This window comes from Psittacula echo, assembly GCF_963264785.1.
Source record: "Psittacula echo genome assembly, chromosome: Z".
Lineage (NCBI taxonomy): Eukaryota > Metazoa > Chordata > Aves > Psittaciformes > Psittacidae > Psittacula > Psittacula echo.
In genome coordinates this window covers 93,598,875-93,619,853 of record NC_137742.1, presented here as the reverse complement: position 1 = coordinate 93,619,853, position 20,979 = coordinate 93,598,875, and the positions used below count along the sequence as shown (strand labels likewise).

General features: G+C 37.0%; 1 protein-coding gene across 6 annotated transcripts in view; it reads left to right on the top strand.

Annotated features, from left to right (window-relative positions):
* ANKRD27 (ankyrin repeat domain 27) overlaps positions 1–20,596 on the top strand; it is a 41,774-nt gene extending 21,178 nt beyond the window's left edge. For 5 of the 6 annotated variants that reach the window (XM_080638120.1, XM_080638123.1, XM_080638121.1 and 2 more), the window contains 17 exons: positions 1,949–2,041; positions 2,876–3,003; positions 3,452–3,534; positions 4,317–4,432; positions 5,225–5,317; positions 5,693–5,890; positions 6,214–6,273; positions 6,390–6,509; positions 10,492–10,536; positions 11,616–11,738; positions 12,322–12,519; positions 13,492–13,611; positions 14,193–14,354; positions 15,220–15,328; positions 16,683–16,764; positions 17,335–17,407; positions 18,550–20,596. In XM_080638120.1, the coding sequence (XP_080494246.1) occupies positions 1,949–2,041; positions 2,876–3,003; positions 3,452–3,534; positions 4,317–4,432; positions 5,225–5,317; positions 5,693–5,890; positions 6,214–6,273; positions 6,390–6,509; positions 10,492–10,536; positions 11,616–11,738; positions 12,322–12,519; positions 13,492–13,611; positions 14,193–14,354; positions 15,220–15,328; positions 16,683–16,764; positions 17,335–17,407; positions 18,550–18,825 (2,079 nt within the window). In that variant the 3' untranslated portion in view covers positions 18,826–20,596. The remainder of the gene's footprint in view (positions 1–1,948; positions 2,042–2,875; positions 3,004–3,451; positions 3,535–4,316; positions 4,433–5,224; positions 5,318–5,692; positions 5,891–6,213; positions 6,274–6,389; positions 6,510–10,491; positions 10,537–11,615; positions 11,739–12,321; positions 12,520–13,491; positions 13,612–14,192; positions 14,355–15,219; positions 15,329–16,682; positions 16,765–17,334; positions 17,408–18,549) is intronic. The other variant, XM_080638124.1, reaches the window with a different exon arrangement.
* Positions 20,597–20,979: the final 383 nt, after the last annotated feature.

Below are 20,979 nucleotides of genomic sequence, written 5' to 3'. Positions count from 1 at the left end.
CACCTGGGAGGGCCTCTTTTTTCTCATTTGTAGAATAGATAATACCTCTACATAAGGATTGCTGTCTCAAGTGACAGAAATAATTATACCACTTCTCTTGTAAAAGATACAGAGGAAAGTACAGTGCGAAAACTAAGTAGGTCTTGCTAGTGGTTACTTAGGTTCTCCATAGTGCAACTATAAAGCTGTCTGCGAGCATTCATATTAGAAATTCCAATTAGACTTGTAATTGATATTATTGTAATTAGAAACTTGTATCAGCAGTAAAGCTTTAACTTTTTTTTTCGTCTACTTACAATTTTTGATCAAATATTTTTTAGGGAATTTACTCCAGATCACTGAAGAATTGATCCAAGGAGACTAGTGTTATGTGCCTTGTAATTCTGAAAAGATACGCTTGGGTGTCTTTAGCTAAAGTACTCAGGTTTGAAAAGATTGTTATCTTTGGGTATCTAAATACAAACAACTGACTGTGAAGTATACTGATGTAATTTTTTATCTCTAGACCTCATAAACGTGTTTTTAATGACATTTTCTATACAATGAAGGATATTTTAGTCAGCTTTATGAGAGGCATCTGTGTTGATTTTCAAGCTTAAGTGATATAATTCCTAGAAAATTTCCACTCTTTATTTTTGGTGTTCAAGTGATCATCTTTATTTGCAGTTCACTAGTTTCTTAAGCTTCATGCTTATGAAAATTGAGAGCAGAGTGCTCATTTTTTACTCATTTCCATCTGGTCTCCACCGCAGAAGTTATAGCCTGGATCCTAAACCATTAAAGTTTATCTGACACATGTGGTCTTCAGTTTGATGCATACTTTCCATTTCTAGGGAAATAGTTGTTATCCAAAACTAACATCCATAGAAATTATATTCACTGCCAACCCTAAGGACTGCTTGATCAGAATCAGCAGCCTGCAAATGTTCCCATCTACTTTCTTAGAAAGTATTTTCTTTATATTATTATTTTATTTCAAGTGAGGCTCAGTGTTGCCATTTGAAATTCTGACTCACACTCAAGAATTTTCAGCTGGTTTTGGAAATGTTTGTGTTCTTTGGTGCATTCTGAATTCTTCAGATTTCTCAGGAAGTGGAAAGTACTGGTGTGAGAGTAGAGTTACATGTCGTCTTAGTTCAATCTCTGATTGTCAAGAAGTGACCAGTGAGAAACACTCTGTGAATGGGTCCACAACAGGGTAATGCTTCACCTAGTGCAGTCTTTTATTTCCCAACAGGTAGAGTTCAGTGGGGTCTTTGAGTGAGAGTTGTATCTGAGTCATCTTTTGTCATAGGCACCTTTCAATGTGTCTTATGTGAATTTGTCTAGTGCCCCTTTAAGTCCATTTATACTTTGATTTTTGCAGCATCCAGTAGACATGAGTTCTACAATAAGAGAATATTTTTCTTTTCTCTTTTCCTTACTCCCTCCCCAGACCTAATGTGTGATGCTTTTATTGAGCACCCTAGTTCTTATCTCTTGAGGAATAGCAGATACTCATTCTTTGCATGTTTTGTTTGGACTTTCTGTAATTTTTTTTCTAGACCACTGTAGCACAGCTGAATCTTTTCCAGAGTGAAGAATCCTAATTTCTCCTTATAAGAAAGCTGCATTGCACCTCTTTTAGTTCTTGTTGTCTTTTTTATGTCTTTTCTTGTTTTGCCATACAAAAAAGTCTTTCTTACCTGGTGCAGTCATAATTTCATTAATGCTCAAGTAAAGAAATATTCTGATGAACATCTACGTATTTCTTTGAACAGCAGGTGTGCAGTTTTATAAGTCTCAAAACCCTAAATGTGAAACTGATTTAGGTTTTGGATGCATCTCATAATTCATAAGTGGTAAATACAGTATTTCATTTTTTTTAAAGTTAATTCAACTGTTAAGGTACTTCACTTTTGCCTCTAAATGAGTATATAGATAATCAACCTGAATGTTTTATTTTCAGGAATCTGAGAGACTATGTGACAAGCTGCTTTTAAGACAAAGGATGAACTTGTTGTCCCAGATGTCTGCTACTCCAATAGACTGCTTATTTAAGGTTAATAACTTTTATGGCAGAATAAGTATGTATTTATATCTCTTCCTTTCTGTGATTTTCTGAAATATAATGCAGTGTTCATTGCATTAGTACTGTGAAGTGTGTTTTCGGAGATGCTAAAAGAGTGTTTTGAATTTAGTGGATTTCTGTGCCAAAATGTTACCAAGTTAATATTACAGATTTCAGCATGTTACACAAAATATGGAGCAAATAAAGATGAAATGTACTTGCTGTTGGTATTGATGCACCCATTTAATGCACAGATGTGATGTTACTATTAGGTTCTCTCTCACAGCTTTTAGTGCTTGAAATTAAGAGTTTTCTGAAATAAGCTAAATGGGGTCACCTGACAGCTACTTCATATTATATGTTAATCTCACATAATTCTAAAAGAATTTTTCCTCTACAAGGACTCAGAGCAGAGTTTCTAATTATATGTGTTCACAGCTTATGGCTAGAGACTTGCTAATTTTACAGAAATGTTTTTGCACAGAGGGAACTCAATTTCGTGACTGAGTCTAAAGAGAACAATAGAAATTGTTTTACTTTTTTATAGAAAGTGAAGTAAGCCAAGAACAGATTCTTCTTAATACTGAATGCCCATTAGAGGGGTTAGTGCTGTGACATTGTTCATTTGTGCTTTATAATGCTTGAATACATGTCTTTTATAATCAGTTCCTTTCGTTTTGTGCTTCAGTAAATTACTCTGTTTTTTCTGTGGGGTTTTTTGGTGGGTTGCGCTTTTATTTTTTGTTGTTTGTGTTTATTTTTCCTTAAAGGGAATTTTTTTTTATATTGGTTCCTCATTCTCTTTCTTCTCTTGGATTTTCATAGCATATTGCTTCAGGTAATCAGGAAGAAGTGGAGCGATTACTAAGTCAAGGTGACAGTGATAAGGACACTGTACAGAAAATGTGTCATCCACTCTGTTACTGTGACAAATGTGAGAAGCTAGTGTCTGGGTAAGCACTTTTCATATCCACAGATATACAAAAGCTATGCAAAAGCCTCAGTCTGAGATTCACTTTTAAACGTATGCTGTTCTTGGTTATAGAGGAAGTTGGTAGCACTTCAGGATAGAGTAGAGGGTGTATGTTTGTGTGCTTTGAAGAGGCAGAAGAAAGACTAGGAGAATACCGAATGCCTGGAAACCATCAATTTTGTGACAGAGGCTCTATGTCCTTTGGTAAATGTGGTGTAAAAATGTATCTTCTCTTGAACCTAACTTACACATCTTGGAGGAAACTGCATCTCAGAACAAAATGTGAAACTCTCTGTAAGATAATTTGCCAGAGTAAAAGGATAAAGGATAAAATTTCCAAAATCAGGGAGTTTTGGCAATTTCTCTCTCTTCTCCTTACCACTGCTGCATAGGTAATTGAGCTGCTTTTAAACTATTGTGTTTTAAAGGAAACTGAATGATCCTTCCATTATCACTCCATTTTCTCGAGATGACCGGGGATATACACCACTTCATATAGCTGCTATTTGTGGTGAGTATTGTTGGTCATCTTCTCTAGTGTTTTCTGCTCTTTATTGTTCCTTACCTTCATGATAGCATGTTTTTTAACTTTGCATTAAATAGTGAATTTTGCATTAAATTGTTTTCTGCTTATTTGCTGTGGAGACTGGTATCTTGGCACAGACTGGCAGAGGAAGTTACTGTATATTCTTTCAGACTAAGTTTCTTATGGTTAAGTTACTGTTTGTTTGTTTGCTAGCTGCTTACCTTTGCCATAGCAGTTGCCACAGTAGTTCTTTATTTGGCTGTGAAAAAAATGTGTCGTCAGAAACCAGAGTTGTTTCAAAGAACTGGGAGACTGATAAATGGATCTTTTTTCTCTCCTGCATCTAGCTATGTGTGGTAGATCTGTACCACTTCCTGTCTTGTAATGTTCATTATGCCATTAATCTTACATTTATTAAAAGATATGTTAATTTTCTTAGTGATTTTTTTTTTAATAAATAATTTTCTTTCTTATTATTATCTTGAATCCCAATAGGAGAGTGCTTTGGGTGATATAGCTTTATTTCATCTTCTTTTCCAACTTGTAAGATAAAGTATAGCTTGCTTTTAGCTGGAGGTTCTTCTGTAGAGTTTTGACCTTGAGTAATCTGCAACAGAACCTCCAAATACCAAGGAAGTGAATTTATGGTATATGTAAACATACGATACAGAAATGCAGGATATCTTGGTTTATAGTTCATGTTTGAATTTTAGAAGTAGTAATGTTCTTGTTTACTACTTTGTTTTAATGTTTGCATATTTTTCAAGGGCAAACATCATTAGTGGATTTACTAGTAGCCAAAGGAGCTGTTGTCAATGCTACAGATTACCACGGTTCAACTCCACTTCACCTTGCCTGTCAGAAGGGATATCAGAATGTTACAGTAAGCACCAAAAGGCTTAATTAGAAATAAGAAGAAATGCTTAACCTGAATAATAACTATATGACTCTTATTAAGCTCTTCTGCTGTTGCTGTCACCTACATCTTCTGGGAAACTTACCAGAACCACGCATGCTGTAGAATTGATGGTCTTTTATCATTGTAGTTGACATGGTATTTTTTTTTTCCTATACTGCAAGGTTTTCAGCCATTTGTGATAATCAAGCAATTGACAGCTGTGCATATCTGATAATTCATGCATTTTACTAACACAAATCTCTAATATATAGTTCAGATGGAGAGCCTATTAACATCTCTGCTTTTGATTACAGCAGAAGAACCATTGCAGTCATTGGAATAAATTAAATGACTTTACATTGTGAATACACATTATGATAGCATGTGTAACTACATTAAGTATTATGTATTTGAATTTTATATATGTGAGATTCTTCAGTTAGCATTGTTGAAATTAAGCTGTGTCATCAATTCCATAGGCTCTTAAAATATAGGAGAAATTATCATGTAATATATGTATTGCAGTGTTTGCTGCAGTAAGTGATCCTGTTTTCAGTGACAACTCTAAATATATAAGAAGCAATTTTATTTGGTTCTTAGGGTAGGGCAAAACCAGTATTGTAATGCTGAGAGTGTAGTGTCTGAAATAGGAGGGACATAGCTAGTTTTCATTAAGTGCTTCATCATGCTAGAACCCTAACAGAAGCTACAGACCAGCAATTGTTTGTCCATTAATATTTTATTTACTTAAATGTCTACTTTTATTTTTCCTTAAAGCTTCTCTTGTTGCACTATAAGGCAAGTACTGATGTTCAGGACAATAATGGAAATACTCCACTTCATTTAGCCTGCACTTATGGTCATGAGGATGTAAGTAATTGTTTTCTAACAAACTAAATGGACATTCTAATGGAACGGAGCTAAATTGTGATGCAAATTTGCACTAAACTTGCATATTAAAAAAAGTAAATAAAAACTGTTTGGAGGCTAACTGTTTAACACTGTAAATTAGGACATTATTCAGTAGTTCATAGCAATTTTTATTATGCATTCACATAAAAGATAGTAGTGTGCAAACGCAGCTGATTTATTTACCTCTTTGTTTGATGACACTGAACTGTAAAAGCTTGCATTTCAGCCAATGGCTTATATGAACAGCAATGAAAAAAGCCTTTATAGGATTGCACGTTATGTGAATTGAGAGACAATACTATAATTTATTGATAACTCTCCTTCTCTTTCCAGTGCGTCAAAGCTTTAGTCTACTATGATGTGCAGTCCTGTAGACTAGATATTGGTAATGAAAAGGGAGATACTCCTCTCCATATAGCTGCTCGCTGGGGCTATCAAGGGATCATAGAAGTGCTTTTGCAAAATGGGGCAAATCCAGAAATTCAAAACCGGATGAAAGAGACTTCGCTACAGTGTGCATTAAATTCCAAGGTATTGCTCTTTATCTTCTAGCCCAACTTCTTTCTGATGCAGTTCCATGGGGGTATAGATGCTTACCTGCTAATAGAATTTTGTGATCTGGTGTTATTAAAATTAAAATGTATGTTTCACTGTAAGGAAGACTGGTCACATTTTAAATCTAATAGCAGGAATACAGCATGTGGTATGGAACATAAACTGGTAGGTGGGCACTTTTAATCTGCTTAGTCATAATCTGTTACTAATATTAGGCTGTTGGCTAATTTGTGTTTTGGTCAGTAGATTCTTCTTTAAGTGGAATTACATTGGTTCTCTTTATTAATATTTTTATGCAGATTTTGTCATTGATGGAACTGAACTCTCTAACATTTGAAAGAGGACAGAGTGCTTCTGAGGTAACAATGAATGCAAGTTGCTAAACTTTTTGCCATTGTTCAACCTGCTTAATTCAATAAATAACTTTTCTTTTGTGTGGGGTTTTGTTTGTTTGGGGTTTTTTTCCCACTTTAAGTCACCACTTAGGTCTCCTCAGCGGTCAACAGAAACTTTCAGCAGAGGATCGTCTGTCTCAAGCCTGTCATCAGCCTCAACTGATATAAGACAAGAAGAAGTGAAAAACAATTATAAAGAGGTAAGACTAAGGTGTAAGTTCTGACAATAAGCAAAGAGAAGGAGCTGGAAGAGTGATATTTTGGAGCACTCTTTTAAACTGCTTCTTCAAGAACAGCCTTCTGTCTGTTTTGGAAAATTATATGCTGCTATCCTCAGGTGCTTGTCATCTGATTATCTAAACACTTTTATGGTATCAACTGCTTTGCTGGTTATTTTTGGGGGAAAACTGAAAGCATATTTGGAGTAGTTGTTCAGATTTACTGCAGTTAACTACCTAACTGCATACGTAACTTAATTTGTTGAAGTTTGTAAAATTGTAATGGCAGTCAGTGCCTCAAGGACCTTGCTGTCCTGTCCAGAAGTTGAATGCCTTTGTTAACTTAAAAATCTGTCAGGGAAAGAGGCTATTACAGGCATACTGGCAAACAACTTAACAAACTAGAATGTTAAGACAGTCTTTCAAAACAGGCGTAGGAAATCCATTTTGTAACATGAAGTAGTACACACTATGTACTAAATATCTTGTACATATGTTGTTGCTGATTTTGCTTTATCCACACCAGACAAGATGTCATTCTCTGAATTTTTTTATGTGAAACCTCGGATCCCTACTTTCTATTTATCCCCTCCTAAGACTGCCATATCACTACTCCTTCTGATGCTTCTCTCTTCATTTTTTTTTCCAGTTCTCCTGTTCAATTTTTGTCAAAATCAACTTCCTTAGTATTTTTGTTTATATCACCTCACGTTAAAATTTTTCCTATTCCTGCTAGTAAAAAGTTGTTCTCTTGCAAAAGTTTCTGCTTTCTAAAAATGTTCAAGAAGCTCAAAGATGTAGAGTTTGACTGCACGATATTACTTCACACTTCATTATCAGTTACTCTGAGAGCCTCAATGTAGGACTGTTTCTTCCTGTTTGTACAAAGTACTCCAAATAAGGTTTAATATGCATAAAAGTTCACCTTATAGATTGAGTTTCATAAATTCATAGATTTATTTATTTTCATTTGAGGGCTTATTTTTCCTTAAAGGAACAAATTTATCACACCCTAGAGTTAAGACTGTAATTCAAACCAGGGGAAAAGATTACAAGCAGCTTACACCTTAGATTCTTGACGTTAATGACCTTCTCCTATAATCCAGCTTTGGTTCCTTTCTGTCATGGTGTATGTCTTGTATGTGGCTTGTTTACAACTTAGAAAAGAGAGGGTAAAGGACCCAGGCATGTAAATTTGGAACATCCTCTGTTAGAACTAAACTCCCTGCACAATTTCAACAGCAGGAAAACTGAGCATGCAAGTGACCTGCAGTAGATTCATTTCATCTATTTTTACATTTAAAGGAAGGTACTTATATTCCATGGAGGAGTGAGAAAGCAAACTGAAAAGATGGGGAAATGCATGTAGCAGACATTTTGCTCGAAGTACTCTTAATAAATTATCTATAAGCTGAATAACAGATGTTGTATGCTTCTCCACTGCTAGGGCCTGAGGCAGTTTTTAGAACTACAAGGAAGTTGCTATTTTTGGAAAGAAATTATCAGAGCTTGTGGGTCACTTGCTATTACTGTTTAGCATCTTGTATGTGATAAGACTGGCTCCTGAAAATCATCAAGACCTTTACAATCTCCATTGACATTATCCTATATGATTAGGGGAGAGATATGGGGAGCAGACCTCCCTAGTATATATAGTCCATTTTAGATTTAGATGTATAGAGATTAGGATTCAGCCCACCTAACTTCAGATATCTGAAAGACAGTTGTCCCATCTTCAAACATCTACTTTACCTCCTTAGTGAAGAGAAATCAGTACCTCCAGAGAGGAATTAATCTCAGACATGCTTAGTTTGACCTGAGTTGCACTTCCGTGTCATTTGGTGACTGCATTCTGTTCTGTAGTTAGAAGAGAAGTTTAAAAGACTGACCTAGGTAAGAGGGCTAACTTTCAGGCATTTGAATTTAGCAAAGAGGAATTCTGCTTTGAGTGCCTACTGTATCACTTCAAGGAGCTTTACCTTGTATTGGAAAGTAATTATAAAATAAAACTTAGAAGCTTTCCTGAAAAAAAAAAAAAAAAAGAGATATTTAATCTAGCCTCTGATCTTTCAGCTCTGGATGCTCTGTCCTTTTGCTAAAGCCCTGAAGGAACAGATAAGACCTGTAAAACACAACTTCCTTTCACTCTCCTTCCTAGTTTGCTTTGCCACACACTGCTGTCACAGCAAGATAGTAATTTCTAGATAAAGACTGAAATGTAACTGTTGCTCCATGACATCTTCAACTTGCAGGATGTTTCTTAATATTGAAACAGCTCTGTTTACGCAGCAGCATCTTTGGTGATTCTAGCACAGTACTAAAATAATTTGCTACAGTGCTGAATCAGACTTTCACAAAGCTTATTGGCTGATTCTTCAACAGTCTTGTCCTGGGTTCAGCAGTAGCAGTCATTTTTCTCCTTCTTGGTAGCTGGTGCAGTGCTGTGGTTTTGACTTTCAGCCTGGGAACAACACTGATAACACCGATGTTTTTAGTTGTTGCTAAGTAATGATTACTCTGACCAAGGACTTTTTGAGTCTCATGCTCTGCCAGGGAGGAGGGGAAGTCAGGAGGAAGCAGAGGCAGGACACCTGACCCAAACTAACCAAAGAGGTATTCCATACCACAGCACGTCGTGCCTAGTATATAAACTGGGGGCAGTTACCCAGAAGGGCCAGATTGCTGCCTGCGTAGGGCTGGGTATCAGTTGGCGGGTGGTGAGCAGTTGTATTCTCTCTCCTTCTTATTCCCCTTATCATTATTATTATTGGTGGTAGCAGTAGTGATTTGTGTTATACCTTAGTTACTGGACTGTTCTTATCTCAACCCATGGGAGTTACATTCTTTCCATTCTCCTCCCCATCCCTCCGGGAGTGGGGAGAAGAAGAATGGGGGGAGTAAGCAAGCCGCTCTGTGGTTCTGAGTTACCGGCTGGGCTTAAACCGTGACAAATCTGCAGAGGCCGGACAAGTCTCCCTGCCCATTTGCTGACACCTATCCCATTTCTGTCAGGTTAGATCTCGGCTCCTTCATGTGAGAGTAGAGAATCAGAGAAGCAGGGAGACAAGTACATCTCATTTTCCTGCTTTCAAAAGCAGTCAGAGGGATCAGGGGTATGGCATCTGTGCATTACAGAGCGCCTTCCATCTCTTTTTCCTCTCACTTGCCTCTTTTTCCCCTGCAGAGCTCATAAACAGGAGAATACTTACACCCAGTAGTTGTGCTCAGGCATTATCTGACCTGAGCATACACGTACTTATTTGGTCTAGTGCTGGTCCACTGGATTAGCTCTCTGATTTGAAGTAACCTGGTTTGTGCTAATGCATACCCTTTGATATTTGTATCTTTTCAGATTTTAAGTAGGAAAACAGATTTCATACTTACAGTCAAGTTAGATTTGTAAATGTTTGGGTTTTTAACATAAGATTAAACCAGTTATCTGCAGATTGGAAACAATTGGAAAGCATCTTTTTCATCTTAAACTGCTGTTTCTCAAATAGTAAAATAAAATCCGCATCTTTTGTACTTCTGGTAGCACATAGTAGCTCAGGAAGAGTCCAAGCAGTACTAGCATTCATCAGGGTAGAAATTTGTCTTGACTAGGGATTTTTAATGTTAGGTTCACAACAGAAATGCATGGTCAGCTGCTGCTGAAGTGGCATAAAAACATGTATCAGCTTACATGGCTTTGTTTATGTGTGGACTACATGTCCTCTATTTAGGTAAGTACTGTTTATCTTTAACTAAGCAAGTCAGATCATCAGATGGCCACAGGCCTTGCATGGCTTTTGTACTTCATAAAGGAAGAAGGTTTTTCCTTTAAAACTTTATCAACAAATATGAAATGAGCAAGCAGTAATGCTACCACATGAGCCTAGGGAGGTTAGTAAAGGATGCAAGGTTTCCTGTGTACAGCTTAATATCAATACTAACAAAGCAAATAAATTGTTTTCTTAACACATAGGTGCAGAAACTCCTGAGAGCAGTTGCTGATGGAGATCTGGAAATGGTAAGTCTTAGGGTGGCTGTTGGATATTACTGAATTCCAATTTACCTCGTTCAAATTGAGGAAATTATTTATCAATAATAAGTGAAAAATGTTTTGAGTAATACCTTCCCAGAAGATCTGCAGGAGGTCTGTGAGAGGTCTTGCCTCCACACACAAGTACTCTGATCTTCTGCTGCTTTGGTTTTTGAGTGCCATGATGTTAGCCCTTTCCACGTACCTAGGAAAAGGTGACTGTTAATGTATTGTCCCTTGCATTATGAGACCAATTTAATTCTCACTTTGTCTTGAGTTTCTGAAAGACTTGTCTCACTGAGCATAATACAAACTCAGAACAATACACTAGATAGATGTCAGGCGTAACATTGCCAGATGGTGTGATAATGGAGACTTAATACGGTTGCTGCTGATTCTAAGATGACTTTTGTTTATAGGCGATTAATGAATTTCAAGGTAAAAATGTATTTCTTAAACAGCTTTTTTTTGCTCCATTGAATATAAAATTAACATGCAGGAAGCACCACTGTTTACAAATTGCACATGAATGCTCTGAGTCCTAAGACTGTCTACATTGAAGAGCCCCTTTCCTCAAAAATAGGGCATTGTATATTGAAGAAAATGTGAAACTGTCAAGCACCTTGGAATTTACAGACCTGAGAAAAGTCAGTGCCCTGCTTAGTTTTGGATATGGGTTAAATGACATCAGCCTTGCCACTTTTTAAGTTCTGTAAAGCAAACGATGAGACAAAATTTGCATTGATATGAGCTGGCACGAATCATCTGAGCTAAAAGGACTGGGAGATTTTGAGAATAAGCGAACGCTGAAGTCTTGATTAGGTAGCAGGAAGTAATTTCTAATTTATTTCACTGCTATATATGCTGAAATTTGTAGCTGCTTTGTCAACAATAACATTTGATCTTTTAATTTGGCCTGTGGGCAGTTGATGCCAGGAGGTAGCTGTATAGTCTCCCTGAGATATTCACACGTATATGTTTGTGAAATCTTACTTGTCTACATATGCAAATTTATAAGGACATGGAACCTTTGGACTTTCTAAAGGAGGACTTGCTTTTTATGCCAGGTACGTTATCTCTTGGAATGGGTGGAAGAAGACTTAGAAGATGAGGATGACACAGCCAGTACATCAAACCCAGAATTCTGCCATCCTTTATGCCAGTGCTCAAAATGTGGGCCAGTACAAAAGGTTAGAATATTCAGTCTGTAAAAAGAATAAATTACATTCTTGTAATGTAACTTTTAGCTCTAGGGAAGAAGCATTCATATTGCCCAAAACCTCTGTATTTCTGCCTGAAAAGCAAGGGAGTGTATATCAATCTGAAACAGTTCATCTGATGTAATGAAATTGTTTTCTTTTTAATTGAAGGGTAGAAAATTTTGGATACAGGAAACATTCAAAGACTTGCTCAATATCTAATGGGGTGAAAAAGCTTTGCAGTTTGCTTTCAGAATATGTGGATTGCTGTAATTAAGGTTTGTTCAACTTTGAATAAATACAGTACCCTGTATTTACTTGGAATTTCTCTATATGAAGCTATCATGTTGGAAGAAATGAGAGAAAAATAAATCTCATTTTTCTGTTGAAAAATGCTACCAAGCTGCTCTGGTTTACTCTTTTCCTGAAGGTCTCAAATTATGCTTTGTAGTAGAAATTCTTGTAATGTCCATTTTCCAATTTGGTATATACTTAGCAGGTATTTTGCTGCTTTTTAGTCAGCAGAGAGTAGCATAATTGATTTTGTAGTTCTGGTGCCTGTTTTTTTCAACAGAAGTTTTCAAAGATCTCCACTAGTGGGCTTGGAGTAAATGTTTCCAACGAAGATGGTTTTACACCATTGCACATGGCTGCACTGCATGGACACTCTGAACTTGTCTCTCTCTTACTGAAGCATGGAGCCAATATCAGTGCCAAGAATGCAAAACATGCAGTTCCTCTTCATCTAGCCTGCCAGAAAGGTCACTTCCAGGTAGCTAAGCCTCTTCACAAATGCAAGTTATTTAACACTTAACCACCAAGAAAAAGCTATTTTGTGAAATTATCAACATGATTGAAACAGTAACAGTGAAATGTAGCTACTGTCATATGCCAAACATTTTAAAAATACTTTGTGTAGCTGGGTCTTCCTATGTATTTTCTGTCTGTACCTTCTGTTGAAGGAGGTTATGTGTGCAACTTGGTGTCTTCCATAGCCACGGTATTAAGTATTTTCTGTGTCTTCAACTCATTTAAGTAGATTATGAGCCAAGTGGAACTTTCAGGGTAGAAGACAACCTCATCCCTCACTTCGAGTCAGGGAAGCATGAGCATTGAAGAAGCAGTATGAGCTAGTGAGGCAAGGATGTTAATACAGGAGGGAGAATAAGTGAGGGGAAAAACAATGATCTAGGAAGAAGCAGATGCAGACAAGCAAATTGAGAGTGTGCAGAAAAGCGGAAAATCAGGGGCTTAAAAATAGGGAGCTGAGAACTGCAAGAGGGAAAAAAAAGTTATGAAGGGGAGACAAAGCACTAGGGAAGCAAGAGGAAAACAAGAATACAACTTAAACTTGTAGGTTAATGAAGGTTAGTTTGTGGGATATTTACAGCACAATTCCTTCCAAGTGTTCTGATGAGTTCTGGTGAGGAAAGGGTGAAAGAACACTGTTGCTGTGGTGGTTTGGTTTTCATGTTTTGTGAAGGTATTGGTTATGTATGGTTTTCACGTATCTCCAGGTTTATTTTCTGGCCTTTCAGTTGCTTTTCTTTCTGTTTGCTTTAAAAGTGTGTGGTACAATGTGAAAATGAGTATGATAGAAAGAGATGCTTGTGGTATTATCTGTTTGGCAAAGATGAGACTTCTCCATCCTTTTTTCTTCCATCTCTTTTCATTCTAGAGGAGGGCTTTCACTGGATGATTATGGTTGGCTGGTATCTTAAAAGGTTGTTATTTCTGTCAATAGGTGGTAAAGTGTCTGATGGATTATAATGCTAAACAAAATAAAAAGGATATATATGGAAACACTCCTTTAATTTATGCATGCTTGAATGGTCAGTATGAGACTACTGCCTTGTTGTTGCAGGTAAGATCACTGAAAACAGAGTGTTCAGAGTAATATTTCTCATGTGATACTTATCCAGCACTCAGGAACAGTATTTTTTTTTTAGTTACGTATTTCTCTGTCACAGCTACTTGAGAAAAAAATTAGAGTATCTGTTACCTCACTCCTTTCAATCCCTTCCTTCGTTGTTTTTTATTAGATAAATATTACTTTACTGTTGTACAGTGAGCTTTTTTTATGGAAACTTTTTTTGTGGCAGGTGTTTTCTTGCTGATGATTCTATCACATGGGGGGGTTTGTGGGTTTTGTAATTTCTTTTTTTTTTTTTTAATATCTCTTAAACTTGGAATATGTAAACATACCAAAATCAGATGAGCTGATCTATAAAATTGTGGCTATGAGAAAGGAGAAAATAATATCAGGTGGCTTATTGTTGAAGTGTTGATTGCTAGCACATGCTTTCTGGGTTCCTATACAGCCACAAGGCTTCTGTTGCATTGTTCTCATTCATACTGAAAAGGAGAGGAAACCAGTATAATCATGGGCTATCTCCATTTTGTGCTATTCTTTCTTTATAACTTCAATTCCATCTTGCTGTCCAGCACGGAGCTTCTGCTAACCTTTCTAATGCCAAAGGAAATACAGCACTGCATGAGGCAGTGATAGGGAACAACGAAGCCTTGGTAGACTTGCTCCTTCAGAATGGTGCAATGACGCATATCAGGAACGAAAGGAACTGCACCCCTGCAGACTGCGCTGAGCCGGTGAGTGCAGAAAGATCATGTCTGACATTAGATTTCTCTAAAGTTCCTTTTGCAGATCTGGCTGCTTGTCACAACAGTATTTGCCAAGACTTCTGTACTTAACAGTTATGCATGATACAAAGACTAAGATGCCTGTTCATTGTACAATGTACAATACCTGTGGTACATGAAACCTGTTGTGTTTCTAAAGTAAGTTATCCCAGACAAAAGGGATGAATCTAGAAAGAGTGAAAGCGCATACATGAATGAAAATGGCATTAAAATATGTACTGCTAGTGGCAGAGATAGCAGAAGAAATGTTGAGTGTAGGAAAATTAGTATCTTAAGCTAATCAGTTACACTGAGAGCAGTCTTCCTTGTTCCACGCACTGTGTTTTGCCCTTCATGACTTTTGATACCTTTCATCCTGTCTTTGATAATTCTGACCTTCCCTTTATTAATAGAATAACATAATATGTAATACTAAATTATGAAGAATTATTTCACTCTTTTAATGATTTGATACATGGTCCCTATCTTTACGTGCCTAAATAGCCTCTGAGATGTAGCATAATGGTCACAAAATTCTGTACTGAATCAATTTTAGTGTGTGTATTATCATCTAAACTGAAATAAGCTTAACCATAAATAATGCAGTTTAAAATTATAGGTCAAGACTACAAAATCATCACTCCAGTACAGTGCAGCTTGTCTCTACTCAAAATGATACAGTTGAATTGTATTTATAATGAGGTTTTTTTGTGTGCATGACATTCTTTTTAGCAGCAATTAATTAACAGACTCTGCGTAGACTATAATCCTAAATTGTATTGATGTTTTTCTTTTTCTTGGTGAAATGGTGAAAATGGAAACTTTTAAAATTAAGAATTCAAATATCATTAAGTTGCTGGAAACAGCACCAAGCTATGTACCTACGTCAGCAGAGAGAGAAAAGGAGTGTGAGCAGCATGCTTCTATCAAGATAAGAAAAAAAGGTACATGTCATATTTCCACTGATATGAATAAAAAGGGATTTAGGAATTCATGTGTGACTCCATCAAGTATTTTGTATAATTGACTTGTATATAATTAAAGGATAGTCAACTCTTTCGCACATTTGTTATAGGTAGCACCTAAAATACTGTAAATGCAGCACACTTTTATTACATTCATGACATTGCTACAAACTCAGTTTCACTTTTTAGTGCATGGGGGGAATTTTATGTACAAAAGCATTTAAAGGTGAAAAAACATGCCACATTTGAGATTATATTATTAATATGTATGTACAATATATAATTGTACATTTCAGTGCAAAGTAAACAAAAAAAGAAGTAATTGTCTCTAAACCAGGTTAGGGAATGACTTTTCCATTAGTTAGTGTCTCTCATACTATGGGACAGAAATAAGAGCTACAAAGGTTAAACTATTAAGCATGGTTAGTTAATTAATAACTTTCAGTAAATGGCAGGATATAACACAGCCTAAGCAGATACATTGAGACACACGGTGCTGTTTGACAGTACATCTGAGCTGATGCAGAGGCTTATTGCCACTTGAAAGAGGTGGTGTTACTCACCATCCATCCTCGCCTCTTCGTTTTTGCCCTCACTTTTGGTCTTGCTTATGCACTACTTTCCTTAGCTGGCTCAGTTTTTCAGATGAATTTTCAAGCAGGTGCAGTTCACTAACCTGGGGCAAGGGGTGTAACAGGTTTCATGCTGAGCTATACAATGCAGCCTAGCAGAGGACCAGCTGCGACCAGAGCTGTGGAAGGATGACAATGAGGCTGTAGAAGTAAGAATTGGGGAAGATGAGGAGCAGGAGTGCTCATTTCAGCATCCATGAGTTTCAATTAGGCTTCTGAAAATAAGTCTTGCCTGCTCCCTATGAAAGGCTGTGAATGCTTCCTTGATACAAAACCAAAATTAATCACAGTATGCTGATGCCCAAGATTGATACAGTTCTTTCAAATATTAAGAGAATAGTTCTAAAAGAACAATAGAAGACATGAGTAGGTGATGCTGATGCAGAGCTGGTATAGCACCTGTGTGTTAATTCAGGTTTGTTAAAATTGAAATGAAAGGCCTCCAGGTCCAGAATTATATGGTCTCATCAGAAGCGTGGCCAGTCATGCTAATCTGATGGAGGATGCTTACTCCTGCAACTTAAAATGTTTTAAAATTTCCAAGGATAAATTGTGACTTTGATTCAGGTTATTACTATTATACAGTTTTACTATAAAATTTTAATTCTAATGTCAGTAGAACCACTTTTCAGAATTATGTTTTTTAATTCTCGAGTGTGACTCCACTGTAATTTTAGCTGCCTGTTCTTTTAAACCCCTAGTGAATTCTAAGCCATGTGAGAAAGCTGATGATCCCATAAGCAGACAACTTCAACTGGTCCAGTCAATTAACAGATTTAACAAGTAAGCATAGCAGCTTCCTCAGAATTGTTTTTTACTGTTTCCCACAAGCAAACAAGAAATAAAATGGTTAAGAAAGCCCAAAAGTGGGTCAGGCATTATTACACATTACATACGACTGATTTGATGGTAGATGTTAATCTCCTAGGAGTGCACGTTCATATCACCAGGCAGATGTTGTGCCATGACATGCTTACTGGTGATGAACATCACCGATATGCTGTGCAGCAGAAGGGAAAAGCTGACCAGCAAAGGAGTACTGGCAACTATACTGAAAATTGGTTTTCCACTAATACTTGGTGTACTATGAATAAAGAATTTCAAAGCAGAATGCTTTAAAAATATTATCTTAGTCCTTTACTCAGTGGTTGGGTCCTGCCTATGATCTTTTAAACATTAATGTGTATTCTATGACAAAGTACAGCAAATACTAGTAGGCTGTCATTCTGAGGTGATGGTGCCAGTGAGCAGCCTTTCTCTGGGGAGGTAGTGCCACCTTCTGGGTTTTCTGTGGTGGAGACTTTGGAAAGAGTTAATGTGATTGAATTTAATTTCTTTAAAATATTTTTTTAGAGCAAAACATTTACGGAGAACAATAACAAGAGATAAAAGTGTCCCTAATTTTGACTATGAGTTATTGCATCAGGTAAGTGGAAATGCTTGCTTGAATTATTTGTATAACATAGCAAATCTGATTGTTTTGTCTGCTGTTAATATAGATACATGTAACAGGAAAGTTTTTTTAGTAGTGGATGTTGGTAAATCCCAGAAGTTCTGACCTCTTTGCTAACTTGCTAATGTTTCATCATTGTTTAAACTTCAGTGGTGCTTCTGTAACACCTCTTAAACATCTTATTATTACTTTTAAACCTCTTAAGCCTCTAACTGCAGGCTTCATCTCTTTCTTGTTTTCTGTGTCATGGCTAGAAAAATCTAGGTTATACCAAGGCTTGAAAAACTCTACAGCTTCTGAGGGCTGTTGTTAGCATTATTTCAGTAAACGGGTATTATAATTAATTTCTTTAGTTCTCATCTTAGAGAATCTGTCATGAGCATGCTTGGATTCTCTCTTGTTTTTTTTCTTGGTTATAACTTTTGCAGAGGGGCCAGTAATCGAGGAGAGCCACTCGCTCTGAAAAGGAAAACTCAGAATTAGATGGGGAAATGGAACATAATAATAGTTGGAATGACCAAAAGGAGTCTTTAAGGGGGGTGGGAGGGTGGGGGTACTTCATTCCCATCCCTCTGGGAGCGGAGGGAGGAAGGGGGGGGATGTGAGCGAGCAGCTGCATGGTTCTGGGTTGCTGGCTGGGCTTAAACCACGGCACCTTCTCTGACAGGTTAGATCAGGAAGCAGGGAGCTCTTGCCTTTGCCTTCAGTAGTGCCTGGTGGAGCCTGTCTGTATTATTACTTATATTAGTACTTACATGTTTCTTAATGGTAAAAGAAATAGCTGTTAATTTCAAGTATCTTGAGACTTGCATTACATAATGTGCTTAGAAGAATTAGGATGGTATTGGGACAGAGCAGTGAAAATAAGTTTTGGAAAGCCTTTGTTACCTTTTTGCTTGTGGTACTGCTGCATATAGCCTGGGGCAGGTTTGCCTCTTCTTTTTTTCTCACATGTAGACTGAATATAATTCCTGTCCTACAAAGTACAGTATTTTTAATCCTTGGCCATGTAATTAATGTGATAATTGTAGTCAAGAAACACTATATTCATTTTACTTCTTTGTAATGAAGAAAGCAGGCAATGCTCTTAACGTACCGTTTTCCTGTCCTCACAGTTAGCTATCAAAAGCTTTGATAAAGCCAAGTTAAAATCTGTTGAAACTCTGGACCAGAGTGACGTGAAGATTACTGGCACAGGATGCAGTGGTGAGTTTGTGAAACATGACGATGTGATAGAAGTTCCTCACAGGAGTAAACTAACACACCGGAGACACACTGTTAATATGCCACTTTCAGCGGAGAATGTCAGCGATAATAGTTTATCCAGCCCTGGAAATCCAAGTTTTTCACAGTCAAAGGACGGCTGTGATGACTTGCTTTCAGAATATTGACGAGTAAGTATGAATTTGATGTCAAAAGCTGAGGTTGTGTCAATTTCAGTAACCCTTCACTGTACACCCAAGGATCGATTGACACTTACTTGCAAGCCTGCCTTCAAGACAGAATCTAGGATGACTCCTGTGCAGGAACAGAATGCTCCTAGCACTTTGGAAGACTGAATCCTCGGTTGGATTTATGCTGGAGGTGTAACTAAACAGCCAGATTGTTACTGATCTCAACAAACAGGAACATACTGCGGTGGAGACAACAAAATTAGTTTCCTATTCTATTTAGCACTTATTAAAAAATTCTGTGTAACAAGTAAACCCAAATGAAACCCTGTATTGTATTTTTCAGCCCCACTTTGTTTTTAAAAATCTTTGAATAATTTTTTGCATTTTCAGTCTTTATCACTACATTGGATAAGTATATATAAATACATATATATTTATATATAAAGATATATTGGATAATTAGGTATTTATTGCCAGAGGTAATTGAAATGTCTCTATTTTTATTGTATGTCACAAACTGTTATAGTATATATCTCTCTATATCTCAGTAGCTGGGAAAACAACAGTCCATAACATCTGTGGCGCTGTGTTAGAAATTTATACATGCTGTTAATGAGAAGGGGTATAACCCTTGCTCATTTCTTTGCAATGTGCCCTGTATTGATCTGCAAGATCAAGTTCTTACACAGGATCCGAGGGAAGAAGCAGAGAGCCCTTGACAAAGCTGAACTCTGGACTTGCTGCTCACAGTCTCACCAAAAAAAGAACACAGGGGCAAGTGTGTGTAATGACACATAGAATCGTAGAGTGGTTTGGGTTGGAAAGGGCCTTAAGATCATCTAGTTCCACCCCTCCTGCCATGATCACCCCAGACCATGTCGCCCAAGGCTCTGTCCAACCTGGCCTTCAACACTGCTAAGGATGGAGCATTTACCACTTCTTAGGGCAACCCATTCCAGTGCCTCACCACCCTCACAGTAAGGAACTTCTTCCTTATATCTGACCTGAACTTCCCTTGTTTTAAGTTTAAACCCATTTCCGCTTGTCATATCGCTACACTCCCTGGTGAAGAGTCCCTCTCTGGCAGCCTTGTAGGCCCCCTTCAGATATTAGAAAGCAGTTGTGTTTTGGTTCCCCCCTCTCCTTTCCGCTAAAGAAAGTCATGCAGAAATGCACAAATAAATATTCATGGTTTTGAACCTGGCAACATCTGCAGATAAAACTGGTTCAGAGCCTGCTCTGCACTGCTCTTTAAAAGGTGGAATTCCAGTTATGAAACGTACTTCTCGCATCAGTAAGAATTTGTTAGAATAGGGCAAATACTGTCTCATTCCTAGAGGTGATAACTGAAGAATTGAAAGCCCACAAGTAACTATGAGATGGCTGCTTAGATCTGAACTTCATTTTCTACTGTTTCAGTTGTGGTAGGAGAACGTGGAAATAGCACAAACCAGGTTTCATTAAGTGCAGTATTTTTTATCCTTGCCTCATCACATCCAGCTTGCATTTTATTTCAGCAACTATTTTGTATGAATAACTCCATTTTTTTTAAACTGTGCTATTAGTAAACTGCCTGGCAAAGTACAAAGCTGGAAGACATACTGGTGTTTTTTTTAAAGTAACTTTGTAATCCAAGAGGTAAACAGGCAATAAGTGCACGTGTGGACATTTGGAGATACGAGGGTTATGTGTTTATTTTTTTGAATAATTTATGAGTTAATCTGAATTTCTAATGTGCCTTGGATTTGTGCCAAATGATGGAAAGAAAAACTAGTAAAAACTCTTGAAAACACTGTTTTCTATGAGTGCTTTTTTCAAAGCATTTAGTCCTTTATGCAGATTTCCTTGCTTTCGTTGTGGGCATTTGAAGACTTCACCTTGTTTTTGTATGTAAATTGAAGAGAAACTGTTGGAATTTACTCTCAAGTTCAATATGACCTTCTTTCCTATTACATTCATGGATTACTGTTATTAGGTTGTGTGCTTTTGGATTTAAGGTTTAACATTTTCATGTAACTTCCTTCTCTAGCTCTACATTCCCATTTAAAAATGTAGGATGGATGTTCAACTACTAGAAGCCAAAAGACCAAGAGAAAGAAGAGATGAATTAGTTTTTTTTTCTTGTGGCACTAAAAAGATGACCTACAGTAA